The sequence below is a fragment of the Neurospora tetraspora genome (assembly GCF_033439725.1).
Source record: "Neurospora tetraspora strain CBS 560.94 chromosome Unknown B0H65scaffold_3, whole genome shotgun sequence".
Taxonomy (NCBI): domain Eukaryota; kingdom Fungi; phylum Ascomycota; class Sordariomycetes; order Sordariales; family Sordariaceae; genus Neurospora; species Neurospora tetraspora.
In genome coordinates this window covers 2,386,122-2,403,136 of record NW_026944385.1, presented here as the reverse complement: position 1 = coordinate 2,403,136, position 17,015 = coordinate 2,386,122, and the positions used below count along the sequence as shown (strand labels likewise).

Here is a 17,015-nt window from a genome sequence, read left to right as displayed (position 1 = left end):
TGAACGCCCCGCATATATCAGATGGATCAGCGATTGACAGGCATGTTGCCTGGCAGTCTGGTCGCGGGGGTAACGACGCGGTACGCGCTTCCATTTTCTGGAAATGGAAAACCTGCCACCCCAGGCGATTTTACGTCGTTTTACGGGGCGGGAAGGCGTGGATCGGCTCCATTTTCCCATTCTTTGCACTTGCAACTGAACCTTTGGCAGTGCCTGCCATTCCACCACCAATTTTTGCCCTTTGCCTGCCCTTCACCGGCCCTATCGCCTATCGAGACGGGACCGCAGCAGCCCTTGTCAGGTCGTCCCCCGCCCAGATTTGCTTCACACTTGCAACTTCACCTTTCCTCTTCCGTGCGCAGCAACCACCTCGAGCTCACCTTCCTCCCTCGCTTCAAATCGAGGTCGTTGCATTTCCGTCCTCCAAACTCGCCAATCCTCCAGTGGCTTGGTGAGAATTGCACGTCTTTCAACCATTCAGCCATATCTGGACCGCGCCATCGCTCGCTCAAGTACTCTCCTTGAAACAAAACAAAACAAAAACATCGACAAAACAGTGGGTTGGCACATCATTTGCAACTCGCATTAACGCACAGCATACTACCACAGTACGGATTTATACACGCGTCCTCGACTGCAGGAACTACGCCCATTTATACATACATAGCCTCCGCATCATCACCAATTCACCCGGCATTCGATATCTCACCGCAATTGCCGCCATTGAACAGGGAGGAAAATTCCATGGCCTCGCCAGTCGCGTGAACCTTTGTTCAACTTGTCGGTTGCTGCAACCTGCCGCGCTTGTCAAGGCGCCTGTGACGCGTTTTCGTCACCGGAGCAAAGATGGGCATCAACGGTCTTCTCCCCCTGCTAAAATCCATCCACCGCCCTGCCGAACTCAGGAAGTACGCGGGCGAAACGCTGGGCATCGACGGCTATGGATGGCTTCATCGAGGTGCTATCGCTTGCGCCATTGACTTGGCTCAAGGCAAGCCAACCCGCAAGTAGGTTCCAGTCGAGGCTATCATCCACTGTCTGACTTCAATGCTGATATATAACCCCTAAAAAGATATGTCGACTTTGCGATGCACCGCGTCAAAATGTTCAAGCACTTTGGCGTGACGCCCTATGTTGTCTTTGACGGCGACTATCTTCCCAGCAAGGCCAAGACGGAACTGGACCGCGAGAGCAGACGAGAGGCGAGCAGGAAGACAGGCCTAGAACTCCTCAAGGCCGGCAAACCATCACAAGCCCACATTGAACTCCAAAAGGCCATCGACGTCACACCAGAAATGGCCCGCCATCTGATCGACGAGCTGAAAAAGGCCAATGTTCCATATGTCGTTGCGCCGTACGAAGCAGATGCACAGTTGATCTACCTCGAGCGCCAGGGCATCATCAGTGGCATTGTTTCGGAGGATTCTGATTTGTTGGTTTTTGGAGCTAAGCGCCTCTTAACCAAGATGGATCAGTACGGACAATGTATCGAAATCAACCGCAGCCAGTTTTGTGCTGTCCGAGAGATCTCCTTGACGGGATGGACGGATGCCGAGTTCCGCCAGATGGCCATCTTCAGCGGCTGCGACTACCTCGACAGCCTTCCCAGCATGGGTCTCAAGACGGCGCACCGCATGATTCGAAAGCTCAAGACGCCTGAGCGTATCGTCAAGAAGATCCAGTTCGACGGCAAAATCCGAGTCCCCGATGACTATCTCGAAAGGTTTAAGCAGGCCGAACTGACTTTCATCTACCAACGCGTGTTTTGCCCAGAGAAGCAAGCGGTGGTGTGCTTGACAGAACCCGACGAGTCTATCAATGTCGACACTATGCCGTACATCGGCGCACCCATCGATGCCAAGCTAGCTCGCGCCATCGCTGTTGGTGATGTTAACCCGATCACCAAGGAGCGAATCATTATCACAGCAACCTCCCCCAGCAAGAGAAGGATCAGCCAGGTCTTCACTTCCGCTTACGGTGAAGGCAAGAAAATGGGAAAGCCTATCGACCAGTACTTCAAGGACCGCCGGATTCCCCTCGGAGAGATGGACCCCAACTGTTTCAACGTCGAGCCTGACAATGGTGAACAAGAGGCGACCACCGAACCTCGCCCTATCGTATTTCCGTTGCCGAGACCGTATGTGGAGGATGTGGGAACATCGGCAGCTCCTACTCGGCGCTACACAACTCAAAACAGCCGACGCAAGAGTGAGCCCATATCGAAGCTTCTGGCTTCGTTTGACGACACATCCAGCGTCACATCCCGACGACAGACAACAGGAGCAGGATTCGAGGTATTCACGGACACTGACCCTGCCATCTCCACAAGACCGCCAAAGAAAGCGCGACTGTGTGCAGACGCAGTGTCGGAAGATGCCGTCACTGCTACCCCCGAGAAAAGTAAGTTCTTCCCTCAAAGCAAGGCGAAGAAGGCGGCAGCTAGGAAGTCGGAGTCTTTCATCATGTCGGATGATTCTATCGAGGAAGCTTTCCGGAGCGTTCCGGATGCTGTATGGAGTTCGTCAAAGGCTCGTCGTCGGAGCGGAAAGGTTCAGTTTGTTGAGGAGTCATCGTCCTCTGAACCAGTGTCTCAGGAGAAGGAGGAGCAAGAGTTTGAGGAGCCGTCTCTTCCTGTGATGCCAGTTGCCGCCATTGATGCCAGCAGCGATGCCAAGGACGAAGTGGAAGTCCCTGGATCATCACCGCAAGAAGCCATCACCAAGAAGACTGTGAAATCCCAGACCCCGCTGGGCCCTCGGCTCCGGCAATTCTCGTATCAACCAGGTAAACCCGGTGCTCGCATTGTCGACGGTCTACCCACACCTTCCTCAACCCAAGAGAGACCTGCTGCGATGCGTAGATCATCGTTGAATCCAAGCACCCCCATGTTGACTCCGTTGCAACGCATGGGAGCCCGGGCTCTGAAGCAAGTTACACCCCGCGCCACGCCTCCTAGCAGCGTCCGCGCACGTAAATCGAGCAAGCCAAGCGAATCTCTCGGCTCACTTCCGGTGGATCCCGCCGCCGTTCCGTTGCCGTTGGTCGACTTTGCTGAAGTTAGAGCCCTGAACATGCCCCTTCAGGGCAGCGAGGATCAGATCATTCCGGAGAGTGATGGAGAAGCGGATTTGGGCACGACAGCAACTCGTCCGCGGCTCAACTTGTCGCAGTACCTGTATTCGTAGGCCTTAAATTTGGGCTTTCAGGTGTATATAAGGAGACACCAGATATGTGTGCATAGCGCTCGGCGTACCGGTAAGGAAGGAACCCGCCTGGAATATGGGTGGGCTCGGGATGGCACTATGGTTTGCTGTAGGGAAAAGAGGAAACAGGAGGGCCAGGAGATTTTATGAGGCAAGGAAAAGAATCATGAAAAGAGCAGGCTGGGTTATATGAAGAGAACTTCTATTGCTTGTTATGCAGTATCGTTGATGGGCCATGTTGCTGATGGCCCTTGTCAACAAGGTAGTTAGATCACTTAAGTAGGAATCAAACAAACTATGGTAACAATGATGAAGGGCTGCTATTGCGCCAGTCAAGGCTTTGTTTAGAGACATGCCACCATCAGATTCAAACAGGGATTCTATAGAGCTTTGTACGTACGAGTTCAGTTCAATGGTGCTGGAATTGGTAACTGCGATAAGATCGATAAGATGTACGAGTTCACCGCCTTTGGCAGAATGGCAGAACCACAACCGTGAAAGTGTGGGGCAAGGGACTGGGGGGCTCCACACTGATGGGAACAATCCACTAAAATTCCACTGCAATCCACTGGCGACAAAAATTCATCGACAAGCAGTCGCTCGACCACAACAGACCCGCCCTCCACTATCTCAATTTTTCCGCCTGGGTTTCGTTTCGATACCTCGACATACCTCGACTGTTATTCCGCCCGCTCGTCATCACCACCCATCGCAGCGAAATTCCAGATTCGCATTTCTGTCTTGAATCGCCTCAGTCTCTATATTAGCGACTCGAAATCAATCAGGTCGAATCGTACAAGCGAAAACAAGCGTGTGCAAAGATGGCGGATACCGATTTGCAGGTAAGCAGACCGGCGCTGGAATGCACACCACCGATACGGTGATACCCATGCCGATGCCCCTCAACCCTTGCCTGGTAGTTGTGGCCAAGCTGGGATGGCGATGGTTCCGACGCTGACCATGCCGTCTTGCGACTACGAACAGGAGCGCCTGCGTTCTCACGCCCAGGCCTTTGACGGTCTACTGTCGCTGATCCCAGCCAAGATGTACTACGGCGAGGACAAGAGTGTACGTTTTTTCCCCATAACCTGGCCATGCAGTGTTGGCGTCAAATGGCTTCGATCACATCGCTGATCGCAACTACCCCGCCAACAGGATCAGTGGAAGATGAAGAAGCAAACCAAGGAGCAGGCGAAAGCTGCTAAGAGGGGGAAGCTCGATCCCGACAGTGAACTCAACCGCAACGCCAAGGAGGTCATGGATGAGCGCGCCCGCAACAAGCGCAAGCTCCAGGATATGGAGGAGAGCAGCACTGAAGACAGCGACGTCGACATTGAGATCCCCGGTGTCGAGAAGGAGAAGCCTCTCGAAGGACTGAAGAAGAGAGTTGTCAAGGAGGATGCCGAGGCCGAAGAGTCTGCGCCTAAAAAGCAGAAACTCTCCGAGGAGGACGACGAGGCTGCCCCCACCGCCGAAGAGGTCACCGACGAGACCCCCGCCGAGAAGCCCTTGAGCAAGAAGGAGCAAGAAAAGGAGGCCAAGCGACTCGCCAAACTGGCCAAGCAGGAGAAGAAGAAGGCCAAGCTCGAGGCGAAACTGGGCAAGGGTGGAAAGACGGAAAAGAAGGACGACACCGCCGAAGAAGTCAAGCCTTCCACCGAAGCCGATGAGGACGACGAGAACGACGATATGGCTCCCATTGATGTGTCTGGTCTCGTAACAAAGGAGGACGAGGGCGAGTCCCAGGAATCCGCGCAATCTTCTGTTTTCGACAGCCGCGACAAGACCGGTTCCGCTGAGCCCGCCAGCGCCAACACCTCGATCTCTTCCGCCATCCCCCCATCGGAAAAGCCCAAGTTCAAGCTTCCCGCCGACACCACCGTCCTCCGCGAGCGTCTCGCCGCCAAGATTGAGCAACTCCGTGCCGCTCGTAAGGTTGAGAAGGACGACGAGGGTAAGCCCATCCGCACCAGGCAAGAACTTATCGAGATGCGTCGCGAGAAGGAGGCCAAGCGCAAGGCCCACAAGCGCGAGCAGAGACAGAAGCAGAGGGAGGAGGAGGATCGTAAGCGGTCAGAGGCTATTGCCAGCTCGCGCAACTCTCCCCTAAGCATGCTCAGCCCCACGTTTGGTGGTGAGAAGAAGAAGGACGATGTTGATACCAACTTTGCTTTCGGCCGTCTCGCCTTTTCCGATGGTGTTCAGCTTTCTCGTGACGCCGCCTTTGTCAAGTCCGACGGAGCCAAGAAGAAGGGCCCTATGGACGCCAAGTCCAAGCTTGCCAAGCTTGAGGCACAGAAGAAGCGCCTCGAGACCCTGCCTGAAGATAAGCGCAAGGAAATTCTTGAGAAGGAGACGTGGCTCGCTGCCCGCAAGCGTGCCGAGGGCGAGAAGGTTCACGACGACGAGCACCTCCTCAAGAAGGCTGTTAAGCGCAAGGAGAAGGCGAAGAGCAAGAGCGCCAACGAGTGGAGAGAGCGCAAGGAGGGCGTCGCCAAGGCCCAGTACGACAGGTCGAAGAAGCGCGAGGAGAACATCAAGAAGAAGCAGGATGAGAAGAAGGCTCGCAAGATGGGCATCAAGGTCAAGAGCGGTAAGGGCGGCAAGGGCGGAGGCAAGGGTGCTTCCAAGGGCAAGAGCAGGCCTGGATTCGAGGGCGGGTTCGGTGGCAAGAAGAAATAAGCGCGTCGGATGGTTCTCAGCAAGGGGTGTTTTGTCTTTTTGGAGAGAGATGTTGATACCACTGCTGCTGCATAGCGGCAGATGCTCGGGAGGCTGGCATATCCTTTTCCCATTCTTCTGCCTTGTCGCTACGTACATATTTCTTGGGAGGGGGTAATTGGTGGTGTTTTTGGCGTTTGTTTTTCCTCATGATTTCTCTCTTTTTTTGCACGGTCGGAAAGGAAAAAGAGATCATATCACACGTACATATCACAACTGGACCAGATCACAACAAGCGGTTAACATGGCACGAGGCTGGGCAAGCCTTGTCTTTTGTTCTTTTATACTTAGCTAGCTTTTAGTAGTGGTGGCGAAGGGAGGAGGCAGGGACCGGAAGTCCCCCTTCTTCTTCTTCAGCGAGGCAGCATCTGCAAGGAGTCAAAAAGTGATTATCAGCTCATAGAGGGTTCTTTGGTTGTTCGGTGACTTGAAATTGGTGATTCGAGATGCATAGCTCGTCTTTACTGCTTGACAAGACCAGGATCTATCAAGACTCGGCATCTGATGCCGAGGCGCTCTCTGTTCAGGCAACCGTGAATTGAGATGCTGTTAGTGCCGGGTGGTTGGTTCCTCCTGCATTTCTTGCTGGAGCACTAACACGGCATCTGGAGGCCGACATGGATTTTGATACAGGTACTAACAGCCGACCTTATCGTTATCAGAGCATCCGGTGTCCCGTCCCACAGCCTTGGAAGGGGATCATTTACTTCATCCCTAGCATTGGACAAAGAAACAGCTGTCTTGAGACGTGTTTACTGTGGAAATACATTGTTGGACTAAAGTCATCCCCAACTGCATCGAGTTAAGGTTTGATAGAGCCCCTTTGCGCCGCAGGTGAACTGGACCCTGAGATTGGCTCTTGCCCCCGATCAGACTCCGCCGCGCGGATCGGGATCCCACCTCTGCTTTCTTTGACCGCTGCACAAACAGAGTTCACTGCTGAAAAGAGGGACCCATCAAGCACCAACCCGTTCCCCGAGTCCACCACTCAGCCTCAACCAAACCATCCCCCTCGTCGGTCCTCCAAGAGGTAGCCAAGAGAACACCAACTAACTAGCGAACGACAAACACTCGCGTCATCAAGAGCCGCGCCGAAGACCGGTTTCTCCCCCCAGACGACGACAACGAACGACGGACCTCCACGTCCGGGACGACCGATCGACTAGTTTACCTCTACTAGTCGGCCTTACCCTTTCCTCTGAAACACAGGCTACACCCAGGCCTACCGAATCCCCAATCCCCCATCCTAATCCCCACGTGTTACCGCGAAACCGAAATTATTTCAATTCCCCCTGTCCGCGAAAACACGGGGAAATAATACCACATACACGCCCACCCTCGGCCGACCACATTCGCTTCGCGCCGCCAATCATCACATCAGAAACAGTTTACTAAAAAGATGGCATCAACATCAGGCTTGACCCGGCGCAGGGGCGCGGGAGGAGGCGGAGGAGGCAGCAGCGACGTCGGCGGCGGCGGCGGCGGCGCTTCCGACACGAGGGACGTTGGGCCTGACACGAGCTACGAGACGGGCGAGAACGGACACAGGATCGCCTTCGACCCCCGCGACCTGAGCGAGAGCGCAGAGAGGAGCAAGCAGCCTAAGCTAACGCTGATGGAGGAGGTGCTGTTGCTTGGTATCAAGGATCGCGAGGTTTGTCCCCACGTCTCTCTTTCTCTCAGTCTTGTGACACCATCCCTTCATATGCTGTAGGGGCCTACCAAAGGCGCTGTCTTTTGACTTTGGCTTGAGTCGACCTTTGTAATGCGCCACGTGCTGCTTGACATTTTGACGATTTGGACTCTGAGTATGCTAACCAGACACCACCCATCAGGGCTATCTTTCATTCTGGAACGACAACATTTCCTACGCTCTTCGCGGATGCATTGTTCTTGAGCTGGCCTTCCGCGGCCGCATCAGCATGCAAAAGGACTCGTCTCGGCGGCGCTTCCCCTTGGCGGACCGAATTATCGAAGTCATCGACGACACTCTTACGGGCGAGGTACTGCTGGACGAGGCCCTCAAGATGATGAAGACGAGCGAGAAGATGAGCGTCAGCTCCTGGATTGACTTGATGAGCGGTACGTTTTGCGTTACTTGCCCCATCCATCCCCTTCCTCCTCTGCATCGTACACATATACCCAAAACCAAAGCAAAACAAGCTGACATGTCATGATGATAATTGCAAATAGGCGAAACCTGGAACCTAATGAAAATCGGCTACCAACTCAAACAAGTCCGCGAGCGGCTCGCCAAGGGTCTAGTCGACAAGGGCATCCTCCGCACGGAAAAGCGCAACTTTTTGCTGTTCGACATGGCCACGCATCCCGTAGTCGAGGGCGCCGCCAAGGAGGACATCCGACGGCGCGTGCGCAACGTGCTGACGCAGCGCACCGTCGTGCTCACCCCGACCCAGTACCTGCCCGAAGACCTCGAGTTCCGGAACGTGCGGACGATCGCCATGGTGTGCGCCGCGCACGCGGCCAACGTGCTGGAGAACGCGCTGAGCACCCTCGGCCACGAGGCAAGGGAGAACGCCTTCAGCATTGCGGACGAGCTCCTGTTGCAGTATAGCCAGTGGCCGTTTGCGGCGAGGCCGTTGCCCGGTGGGAATGGTGGGGTGGGGGCGAACTTGCCGCAGGTTATTAATGAGGTGAGCTTAATTTTTTTGGTTTGGCTTTGGTTGCTCGTTGGAGAGGTTTTAGCAGAAGAAAACGAACGGAGTGGAGAGAGAGAGACTATGGCATGCATTTACTAACCTCATATGTTTCACCAAAAAATAGGAGGTCAACAAAGCAAAGGACAAGGAGCTCCAGCTTGAAGTCGTGGCAGCTTGCTTGAGCGTATTCACTCGCCTTGACTCTCTGCTCTAGAGGTGGCGCAGGAGATAGATCGTGAAAAAACCAACAACCCAGCGATCGAGAACAAGCGTGGGAAACAAACCTGAAAAGCGAGAATGATGTGTTGTTGTGCTTGGTGAGTGATAGTCAGTGGGGAAAAGAGTTGCACAAAACCCTTGTCTTTTTCACGATCACGAACAAGAGGAGGGCGTTGGGTGTGCGAGCGAGCAAAGCAAGCGTCAGTTCAAGGCCGACATTGTTTTCGGCAGGGGGGGCAAGACACACATACCCTCTCTCTCTCTCTCTCTCTCGTTTGCAGCGAAGCGCCTGATCTACCACCAACGCAGGGCCTACTATTTACTTAATATCTTTACCCCGTCTCCTTGTATGGTAGGGTAGGTATGATGATGAAAATTTTTAATTTCCCTCTTCGTTTTCCCACTCAGTCTCCTTGTGGTGGAATGGGGGAAGGGGGGTTGGAGGAGAAGGCGACGATTTGGTGTGGTTGCACTGGGTGAATGGATAGATGGATGAATGTATGGTCATGGGCAATGAAGGGAAGTAAAGACGCATGGCTGGTGAAAAAGAAAAATGATAACGAAAAGATGAAAGCGGGTTTGAAGAATGGGTGGTGGAAGGGGGGTGAAAGCGTAGTGGTTTTTACACATTGATTGATGTTGCACCTTTTTTGTACGTCTAGCAGTTTACTTTATTCATGGAAGTAATGGAATATGAACAGGATACGGTTAGAGAAAGAAGATGTGGATATACCTTGAGGGCAGAGCGGCCAGATATTCGGTGACTAATGTCTAAAAGCTATCTGGTTTGCTTTAGCCAGTTCGTAAATGCGTAACCTGATATTAAACCAACGCCGTCATCTAGTTACAACCCGCGGCACACGTATTATGTACTTGTAATGGGCAACCTATATATCTCAAAATCCACATCTCTGATTCCGAATGATTACAACCCGCTTGATACATACATATATATACTGTAATGAGCAACCTGTATATCTCATCTACTCCTCACGGGGTCCATGGGCCTCCCTCCCCTTCGAAGCCCTGCCAGCGAGACCGGGACCGGACCGGACCGACCGATCATGAAACCAAGGAGCGCCTTTCTCTTGTTGTTCCTGTTTAAAATACTGTAAATGATAGTGCGAACTCCAAAACCCGTTCCATTCATCCCCCGAAAAGCAAAAGCAAGACCGATAAAGTGAAGAAATCCAAGGAACGAGCTTCCAATGCATCGACGACTGTCGTCCCCTTCTATACCAAGGGATCCTGCCTTCCCTCCTGCTATAAATACTCCAGATAGCCAATCCTACAACCCTTTCCTCCAAGCATACACACACATCCCAATCCCAGACCATGCCATGCTAGACTCCCTCCCACACTCTCTCCCTCTCTCTAAGCCGCGCAAAGCGAAGTGCCACTTCTATCCCACCCACTTACTCCGCAACCTCCGCAACCTTCGCGACATCCTTAACCTCAGCACCCTCTTCAACAATCCCATTCATACTCCAATCCCCCACCTGCGCTCTCTTAAGCACCTCCCGTCCCTTCTCCGTCAGCGCCGGTTTACCAGCCTTATCGGTCGCCGTAACGAAAAAGACGGGCTGCCAGCTTTCTCCTTTACGCTCGCGCTCGCGGGCCTTCTCTCGCTGCGCCTCCTCGAGCTCCTGCTTTATCGTGGTCGCGCGGGAAAACTGCTTGGCGTGGATCGCCTCCGTGACTCCACCCCAGAGGGCGAGGGACTCGTTGGGGAGCTGTTGCTCGGTGGGCGGGAGGACCTTGGGGGCCACGGAAAGGGGGGCGATGTCGATTATGGTTGTTTGTTGATCGGGGGGGTAGGAGTCCTGTGGGAAAGGGGGGTTAGTAGGTCTGGGATGGGATGGGATGGGATGGGGGAGGTGAAGGAAGAACTAAAAACTTACCAAGGGCTTGGGGCCAACTGTAAAGACCACCTTCTCCTTCCAAGGACCGCCGAGACGCACCAGAATGTCCTCCTGCGGTACATCCTTGATCTGCATCTTGTCGTCGTTTTCAGGGTCGTACTTGAAAATGATGCCCTCGACCTTGTTCGTGGTCCGGCCCAGCCAGCCGTCGTCGTAGTAGCGGAGAATCGCCTTGAGCTTCGTCTCCGGGCAGGTGATGTAAGCCATATCGCCGACCGTCACGCTTAGCGCACCACGGAGGATACCTCCCAGATGAGCGGGAGGGTGTGTCAACTGGTATGTCTCGTGGTTCCTCTTCTCGAGCGTGATGAAGATTCCGAGGTTGTGCTCGCCGGGCATCACCTTGATCGAGGTGCCGGTGAACTTGGCTGTGATCTGGTCGAATCCCTTGGCGTGAAGGCCCTTCTCTGGGCAGTCAATGTAAAAGGCACTGACGGGCGGGTGGTGAGACGTTTGCTCGGTCAGGTAGGAAATCCGGACGGGTTTCGACGGTTTCGGGTTCGTGGCGGGCACGGATACTGTGGATGCGGCGCGGGAGCTGCCGGATTTGAGGCTCGATGGCCGGCTGATGGTGTCCTCTAGAGCCTTGGTGTTGATCCTTGGGGCATCATCTTCGGTTTCCCAGTTACACTACGGACGCCTTCAGTCAGCCGAGCTCTCCTCATTGCCGCCCTCCAATGGCTGGAAAACCTACCCTGAAGAACTCGCCCAAGCAAGAGTTATATGGCTTGCAAGGCTTCCCCTTTGCATATTTCAAATCCTTGGTAAACCAGAACCGCAGCACCTCCAGCATGCGATCGACCGGCTCGTCCGCGGTACCAATCGCAACAAAGGCGTTCGGCGCATCGAGATAGTTCCAGTATTCGAGGTTGGGTGTTGGCTCGAGAAGCTGCGAGGGAAGAGAGAAGCGTACAGAAGCGAGATCGGCGACACCAATAAATCTGGATTGTAGGGACATACGAGGTTAGCAGACTGTATCGTCGTACGTGTGTGTCTTATACCAAGACACCGCTTTGGGCAATGACACCAGCATCGCCGGTGTTCGGCATGCGCATAGGCAGTATAACCCTTGGTTCCGAGGCTTCCCCAATGCGCGGTTGGTTATTTACTCACTTCCTTAGAATGGAGAGAAAGGTTGATAGCTTGTTTCCATCGTTTGGCTGCTCCTCCGCCGTAGGAGCACTACCATCTGCGGGAGCGGCAGCGGGAGCTGGCGACCTGCCCGTGAATGCGGAAAACATCGTGAAGTCTTTCCTAATCAAAGGGTTTCTTCCACTTGTCGATAACTGATGATAATCAACTCGGGCTTCGTTTTGAGGTCCGACACCGGACTAGTCTCGTTCGATGGAGCGGGTGGGTAGAATGGGCAAAAAAGGAGCCTTCGGTTTTGGACTCTTTTGCGTCGCGAAAAGCGCTGACGAGATAATGGCGTTCGGTGAGAGAGTTGCCGGATACTTTTGATGGAAACAAGAGATGTCAGCTTTCGGGAATCATGAACCGAGGTTTGTACTGTAGAAGGTAGAGGGTAAGGTTGAATGCGCTCGAAGACAAAAGAGAAACCCACCTCTTTCGTATCGGTCGTGATGACAAGTTGTTTGAAGTTCAGGAGTCGGAGTTCCGCCACCGGCGTTCTTGGAGTTTTAGCGGTGCAGCAACAATAGGATCATCACAATAAAAAGATCCAATACAAGCACCTCGACCGCGGCGCCGTTGTGATTCACTGTCTGGATAGGATGGTCTTCGGTTGGCCTGACTTTAGGGGCGATGGGGGCGGACAGCACATCGGCCAATGCGCTGACGTCCTGCGCTGTTACTGATAAGCGATAAGACAGGGGTGGTCTCGCTAGCCGATAGTGATGACCCCAACATTTTCCAGAGCCTCGACTGCACTTTGTCTCCTGGTCTCCCGGGGGTCAAGCACCGGGCACCCGAGACGCTTGAATGGGACAAGCCTGAAGCGGTCAACAATTACTTTTTGATCCATCCAATTTACTGCTTCTCTTCACCGTCTATTAACGCCCTTTTTAGCCCCTATCTTCCGGACGGTGAGGCAGTGAAAAGGAGGTGGTATATAGTGACCTCATAGAAAGCGACCAGATTCTGGACTCTGGTTACGATAGACCATATCCATCAGTCCTCGTTCTCGATTTATTGAAAGCACTCTCAGAAACGGTCCTCATCATTGATCAATTAGCCAATCATTTGGCCACGAGTTAGACTCAGACTGATCAGTGGCAGGTGCCCGTTTGTTTGTGGCCATGTTCGTCACAAGGTCAGTTACATCCGAACTTCATCATGGGACGGCTGAGACAGTTGATCTTGAGCACGTGCATATCGCGGATCATCCGTGAGGATTCTCATAATGCTACTGTGCTGGAATATCAACTGCTTTCTGTATGGGCAACGGTTGGGCGTCGTCTCTATCATCTCCATGAGTGACTGCGAAGACTCAGAGTGATGAGAAGGAAATCAACTTGTCTCATACTCCCCCCTGAGATCTTTCCATTCTCGCTCATTTATGTTCTTCGAAATATGGACATTTACCTCCAACTCACCATATACTTTCCATACCCTCATCAACATCAACATCACCCATCACCCCATCCTCAAATACCCAAATCGTGTAAATCATCAACATCGCCGCCATCAAACACACCCAGCATCGTGACCCGTAAACCCTATAATTTCCGATCAGCTTTTGCTTTTCAAGCACTCGCGCACAAGAATCATCGTCATGTAACCGCCCGCTCTCGGCTCGGTGTCGTTTCACTAACACCCCTCCCAACAGATTGGTTAGATACCAAAATGTATCAAATCAGAATGGACAGGTTGAATGTCCGGGTTTACGGGCAGGGCAAAGCTGGGCCAGGCCGGGGCAAGGGGGCCAGAGGTAAGAATTTTCTAAACAGGTGTACTTGATCTGAGTAAAGGAAAGAACACAACAAAAGGAAAGAGCAGAGCATAGCAGAACAAAAGGACGAGAAGAAACACACAAAATGACAGGGGGCAGTGGAGTGGAAGGAACGAAGAGGGGAAAAAAGGTACGGGGTGGACACAACCTACGAGGAAGGAATACGGAAGGAACAACCGCGACATGGCAGAGTTCTCGTTTCGGACTGGACAGTCTTCGCGAACAGATTGGAAGCAAGTGGAAGGATGGAAATACCCATGGCGGCTTGCACCACATGCAGTTTCAGTCTTGCCGCGATGAGTTCAGAAAGAAAGAGCCAACAGAGAAGACGCGGCCGCTGGCAATGGCAATGGCAATGACAAGAGGAAAGACACAAAATGACAAAAGACAGCAACAATTGGTATAGTCTCGGCCGACAGACATCCCGTCCCTTGGACAGAACTTTGAACTTTGGGCTGGACACTCGCTCTTCCCAGGCCTGTTGCTGGAAATAGCCGGCCAACGGCCGAGTACACACAGAACCAGGAAGCAGAGAATCCGATATCCGACCTGATATTTCAGTTCGGGACATTGGAGCCGGAGATGGAACTGCCGTCGATCGGTGATGGCTCCAGCGCCGGGTCATGTTGACTCAATATCCGGCATTGGAAGCTGGTGTCGGTTTGGCCATCTACAATACAATACTGTTTTGTTCGTTAGCGTGGTTCTTCTGCTTGAGGAGAACAAGGGCAGACAGAACAAGGGCAATCCAAAGCCTTCATCGGCCTCAGGGAACGAGCAACCAGTTTACGTTTGTAGAATTTCGACCATGTCCAACATAAAGGATCTCAACCAAACGCCACAGATGCATCTCCTCCCTCGTCCTGAAAACTTCAAGATGCCACTTTATAGCATCTATCAGCGAACATCTCGGCCAGTTTCCAAAGTCTAGTAGGATCTGGCTTTTTCGTACCAAGCTAAGAAATAAACCAAGGCTGGATTAGACACCCTATGGGGATTGATTATGGAAGTCAAGTCCACGAGGTTGGAGTCTGGGCGTGGACTCTTCCCTCCCTGAAGTTTGATGTTTGGGAGAAGTTGAGGAAGACCGCTACCCACAATGTCCCCTTCATCCAGGACGGGCAGGAAAGTCACGGGAAACAAAGCTGGCCCAGCCGGTCGGTGATGACAGGTACCAATGTGTCGGAGATAACCCCCATCCGCCGAACCACACTACGGCGGCAATGACTCGGGGGAAATTGGGACTCGGGATCTGGCTGATTCCCGTCTTCTGCCATGTTCAAGCACACATTCAGCATTACAGGTTTCGTTTAATTTTATTAGGACCCTTTATTCTGATAAGGCATCTGTCCCTGCGATGACATCTGTCCTGCCCACAGCATCTGTCCTGTCCACGTTGCGCTGGCGCCGAGTCCCAAATTCTCGGAGTCATTGCGGTGTATAATGTCGCCAAAACCGGATTCTCTAGCATCTAGCTTAAGCGCAGCGCATGATAGAGCGCAGGCAGCTTCATGTACTTCGAGCTATGTTTGGGATTTCTGATAGCTGACATGTGACAGCTGATAGACGTGAGCCATCCCATGCCATGTGTGTGATGCTTGCTGGTTCTATGGAACATTGTACATGATATGGCAACGAATCTAATCTGCAGACTGCCAGGAGAGCATTACATCGCAGTCAGTAGCTCCATACCAGTTTTCTGGGCCAGACTAAGGTACTGTGTAAACCCGGGGCGTACGAGTTTGGGGAATTGGACAGCCTCACTTTTGTTCCCAAACAGATGTAAGGCACATGTAGCAGTAGCCTTGCAGACTGCTTGAGTCTTTATAATCCCTCAGAAAGAACCTTGAGGGATTCAAGCTGCGCGTCTATCTACAGATACGGCCATTATCCCATTGGTTGAAGCCTACCTGTACGGTATACAGTGTTGCCTACAAGACACGCGGCTGGAGTTTATAGACGTACGGTATGCCATACCATACCTCTGGAGACCTTGGATCATCCTCGGTACGTTCATGATCCAATGGGGAAGTCCCGTCTGGCACATCAGTTGCAGGTAGGAGGCGCGCAGCGTACCTACCAGACATATGTCTGGGGACATATAACACATGCCTCCCGCCTCCCGCCTCCTGCTCAGACTCTCAGCTGCAAAGTTGCGTAACTGAAAGTGAAAGTGTTGAGAGCCCACGAGACCCGTCTTTTCAGTTAGTCATCTTGAATTTGCATGCGTTTGTTGGATGTGTCAGAAGCATGGAACTTTGCCACAACGCAACAACTGTAAGGCACACCTCCTAAATGGACGGGTACCATCGGGCCTGAAGAGAACTTCCGTTACCAAAGCAGTGGATGATGATATCACGAGAAATATTCCTAGAATCACATGGAAGTTGAGATTCGTAAAGGTCTGCATATGTATATGACGGCACTCACGGCAGCATAGCGCATCGAAAGAGGCCGAGGGAAGAGCCTTACATAGGCAGTGTGTGAGTTGAGTCGAGTCGAGTTGGGTGACGAATCCTCGGCAAAGTCTCTGCAACACGAAGTCTATGACGAAGACATCCGTTCTCACAAGACTTGGAATTTGGATAACCGTATGAGTTCCGTAGAAGTCAAAAGTGTGTGGGCATTGGGGATTCGTAAGCATATGTTATATGAAGTATTCAGGACATTATCACGCATGCACTGGCAAGCACGTTCCGGTACTAAGGTAGGGTGTGGGTTTAAGTTGTGGGACTCGGGAACTCCCATGGGAATGGTAAACAAACCGGAGTTTGTTCCTACATATTTGTCAACCTAGATCTGTTATACTCATGCAATTTTAACCTCTTTGCATCCCTAATCTTTTCCAAAGGTCCTCCCGGGTTGTGAGGTTCAAACAAAGGGAGAGAAAAAAGAGCAAACCGCATTATCTTGAGCGCAGGGACTCGTAGGTATACTCGTACCTACGTTCTGTGTTTCTAAGCCTTACACCTAAGGGCGTCTATACCCATAGCGAATTGCAGCTAATGACGGCGTCAACAGGCAGAGTCTGATGGCGATGATTCTGCAAAAGCAGCAGATAGACGTTGGTCGGTACATGACAAATATCGCCGCTACAGCGAGTTTGTAACTTCGTGAACATTCCCAACGGACTGACCAAACGGATCTTGCTTCTGAACCCAAAACGACGTATCCCTCTGCAACGACAATTCGCTATTCGAGAGCAGTGCGACACTCATCCACGCACCGCGGAAAATGACGGAGAAGGAGGGGAAAAAACGACGCCATCCATACCTTCTACATACGCACTGCGGTTTTTGCGAAATCATTCATGTGTCTGCGGAAACATAGCCTCCATGTCGACAAGAGGAAGTCCTTCGGTAGATATCGTGAATGGCTG

At 52.6% G+C, this 17,015-nt stretch overlaps 5 protein-coding genes across 5 annotated transcripts; 3 read left to right on the top strand and 2 right to left on the bottom strand.

Moving 5' to 3' along the window:
* The first annotated feature begins 686 nt into the window (after window positions 1-686).
* B0H65DRAFT_159794 (uncharacterized protein) lies at window positions 687-3,266 on the top strand. The gene is made up of 2 exons (XM_062821217.1): window positions 687-1,007; window positions 1,073-3,266. Exons 1-2 carry the CDS (start codon window positions 847-849, stop codon window positions 3,183-3,185), a joined length of 2,274 nt encoding a protein of 757 aa, XP_062683014.1. The 5' UTR covers window positions 687-846; the 3' UTR covers window positions 3,186-3,266.
* A 356-nt stretch (window positions 3,267-3,622) lies between these two features.
* On the top strand, window positions 3,623-6,374 carry B0H65DRAFT_461750 (surfeit locus protein 6-domain-containing protein). The gene is made up of 3 exons (XM_062826613.1): window positions 3,623-4,045; window positions 4,188-4,271; window positions 4,359-6,374. Exons 1-3 carry the CDS (start codon window positions 4,025-4,027, stop codon window positions 5,883-5,885), a joined length of 1,632 nt encoding a protein of 543 aa, XP_062683013.1. The 5' UTR covers window positions 3,623-4,024; the 3' UTR covers window positions 5,886-6,374.
* A 653-nt stretch (window positions 6,375-7,027) lies between these two features.
* On the top strand, window positions 7,028-8,990 carry B0H65DRAFT_159682 (vacuolar protein sorting-associated protein 74). Its single transcript, XM_062821215.1, has 4 exons — window positions 7,028-7,578; window positions 7,760-8,006; window positions 8,118-8,578; window positions 8,709-8,990. Exons 1-4 carry the CDS (start codon window positions 7,324-7,326, stop codon window positions 8,796-8,798), a joined length of 1,053 nt encoding a protein of 350 aa, XP_062683012.1. The 5' UTR covers window positions 7,028-7,323; the 3' UTR covers window positions 8,799-8,990.
* Window positions 8,991-10,085: 1,095 nt separating this feature from the next.
* Window positions 10,086-11,822, bottom strand: B0H65DRAFT_159754 (uncharacterized protein). The gene is made up of 3 exons (XM_062821216.1): window positions 11,420-11,822; window positions 10,705-11,355; window positions 10,086-10,626 (listed from the first exon to the last, which is right to left on the bottom strand). Exons 1-3 carry the CDS (start codon window positions 11,681-11,683, stop codon window positions 10,219-10,221), a joined length of 1,323 nt encoding a protein of 440 aa, XP_062683011.1. The 5' UTR covers window positions 11,684-11,822; the 3' UTR covers window positions 10,086-10,218.
* A 1,892-nt stretch (window positions 11,823-13,714) lies between these two features.
* B0H65DRAFT_159646 (uncharacterized protein) lies at window positions 13,715-14,444 on the bottom strand. Its single transcript, XM_062821214.1, has one exon. It carries the CDS (start codon window positions 14,259-14,261, stop codon window positions 13,785-13,787), a length of 477 nt encoding a protein of 158 aa, XP_062683010.1. The 5' UTR covers window positions 14,262-14,444; the 3' UTR covers window positions 13,715-13,784.
* Window positions 14,445-17,015: the final 2,571 nt, after the last annotated feature.

What these genes read in the sequence shown, in the direction of transcription:
- B0H65DRAFT_159646 (XM_062821214.1), bottom strand. Translation starts at nt 14,261, where the DNA reads ATGACCCGGCGCTGGAGCCATCACCGATCGACGGCAGTTCCATCTCCG.
- B0H65DRAFT_159754 (XM_062821216.1), bottom strand. Translation starts at nt 11,683, where the DNA reads ATGTCCCTACAATCCAGATTTATTGGTGTCGCCGATCTCGCTTCTGTA. An exon ending in GCTTGGGCGAGTTCTTCAGG is followed by an intron (nt 11,356 to 11,419) that starts GTAGGTTTTCCA and finishes AGGCGTCCGTAG; the next exon opens with TGTAACTGGGAAACCGAAGA. An exon ending in CAGTTGGCCCCAAGCCCTTG is followed by an intron (nt 10,627 to 10,704) that starts GTAAGTTTTTAG and finishes CCTTTCCCACAG; the next exon opens with GACTCCTACCCCCCCGATCA.
- B0H65DRAFT_461750 (XM_062826613.1), top strand. Translation starts at nt 4,025, where the DNA reads ATGGCGGATACCGATTTGCAG. An exon ending in TGGCGGATACCGATTTGCAG is followed by an intron (nt 4,046 to 4,187) that starts GTAAGCAGACCG and finishes GACTACGAACAG; the next exon opens with GAGCGCCTGCGTTCTCACGC. An exon ending in ACTACGGCGAGGACAAGAGT is followed by an intron (nt 4,272 to 4,358) that starts GTACGTTTTTTC and finishes CCCCGCCAACAG; the next exon opens with GATCAGTGGAAGATGAAGAA.
- B0H65DRAFT_159682 (XM_062821215.1), top strand. Translation starts at nt 7,324, where the DNA reads ATGGCATCAACATCAGGCTTGACCCGGCGCAGGGGCGCGGGAGGAGGC. An exon ending in CTGGATTGACTTGATGAGCG is followed by an intron (nt 8,007 to 8,117) that starts GTACGTTTTGCG and finishes AATTGCAAATAG; the next exon opens with GCGAAACCTGGAACCTAATG. An exon ending in TGCCGCAGGTTATTAATGAG is followed by an intron (nt 8,579 to 8,708) that starts GTGAGCTTAATT and finishes ACCAAAAAATAG; the next exon opens with GAGGTCAACAAAGCAAAGGA.
- B0H65DRAFT_159794 (XM_062821217.1), top strand. Translation starts at nt 847, where the DNA reads ATGGGCATCAACGGTCTTCTCCCCCTGCTAAAATCCATCCACCGCCCT. An exon ending in CAAGGCAAGCCAACCCGCAA is followed by an intron (nt 1,008 to 1,072) that starts GTAGGTTCCAGT and finishes ACCCCTAAAAAG; the next exon opens with ATATGTCGACTTTGCGATGC.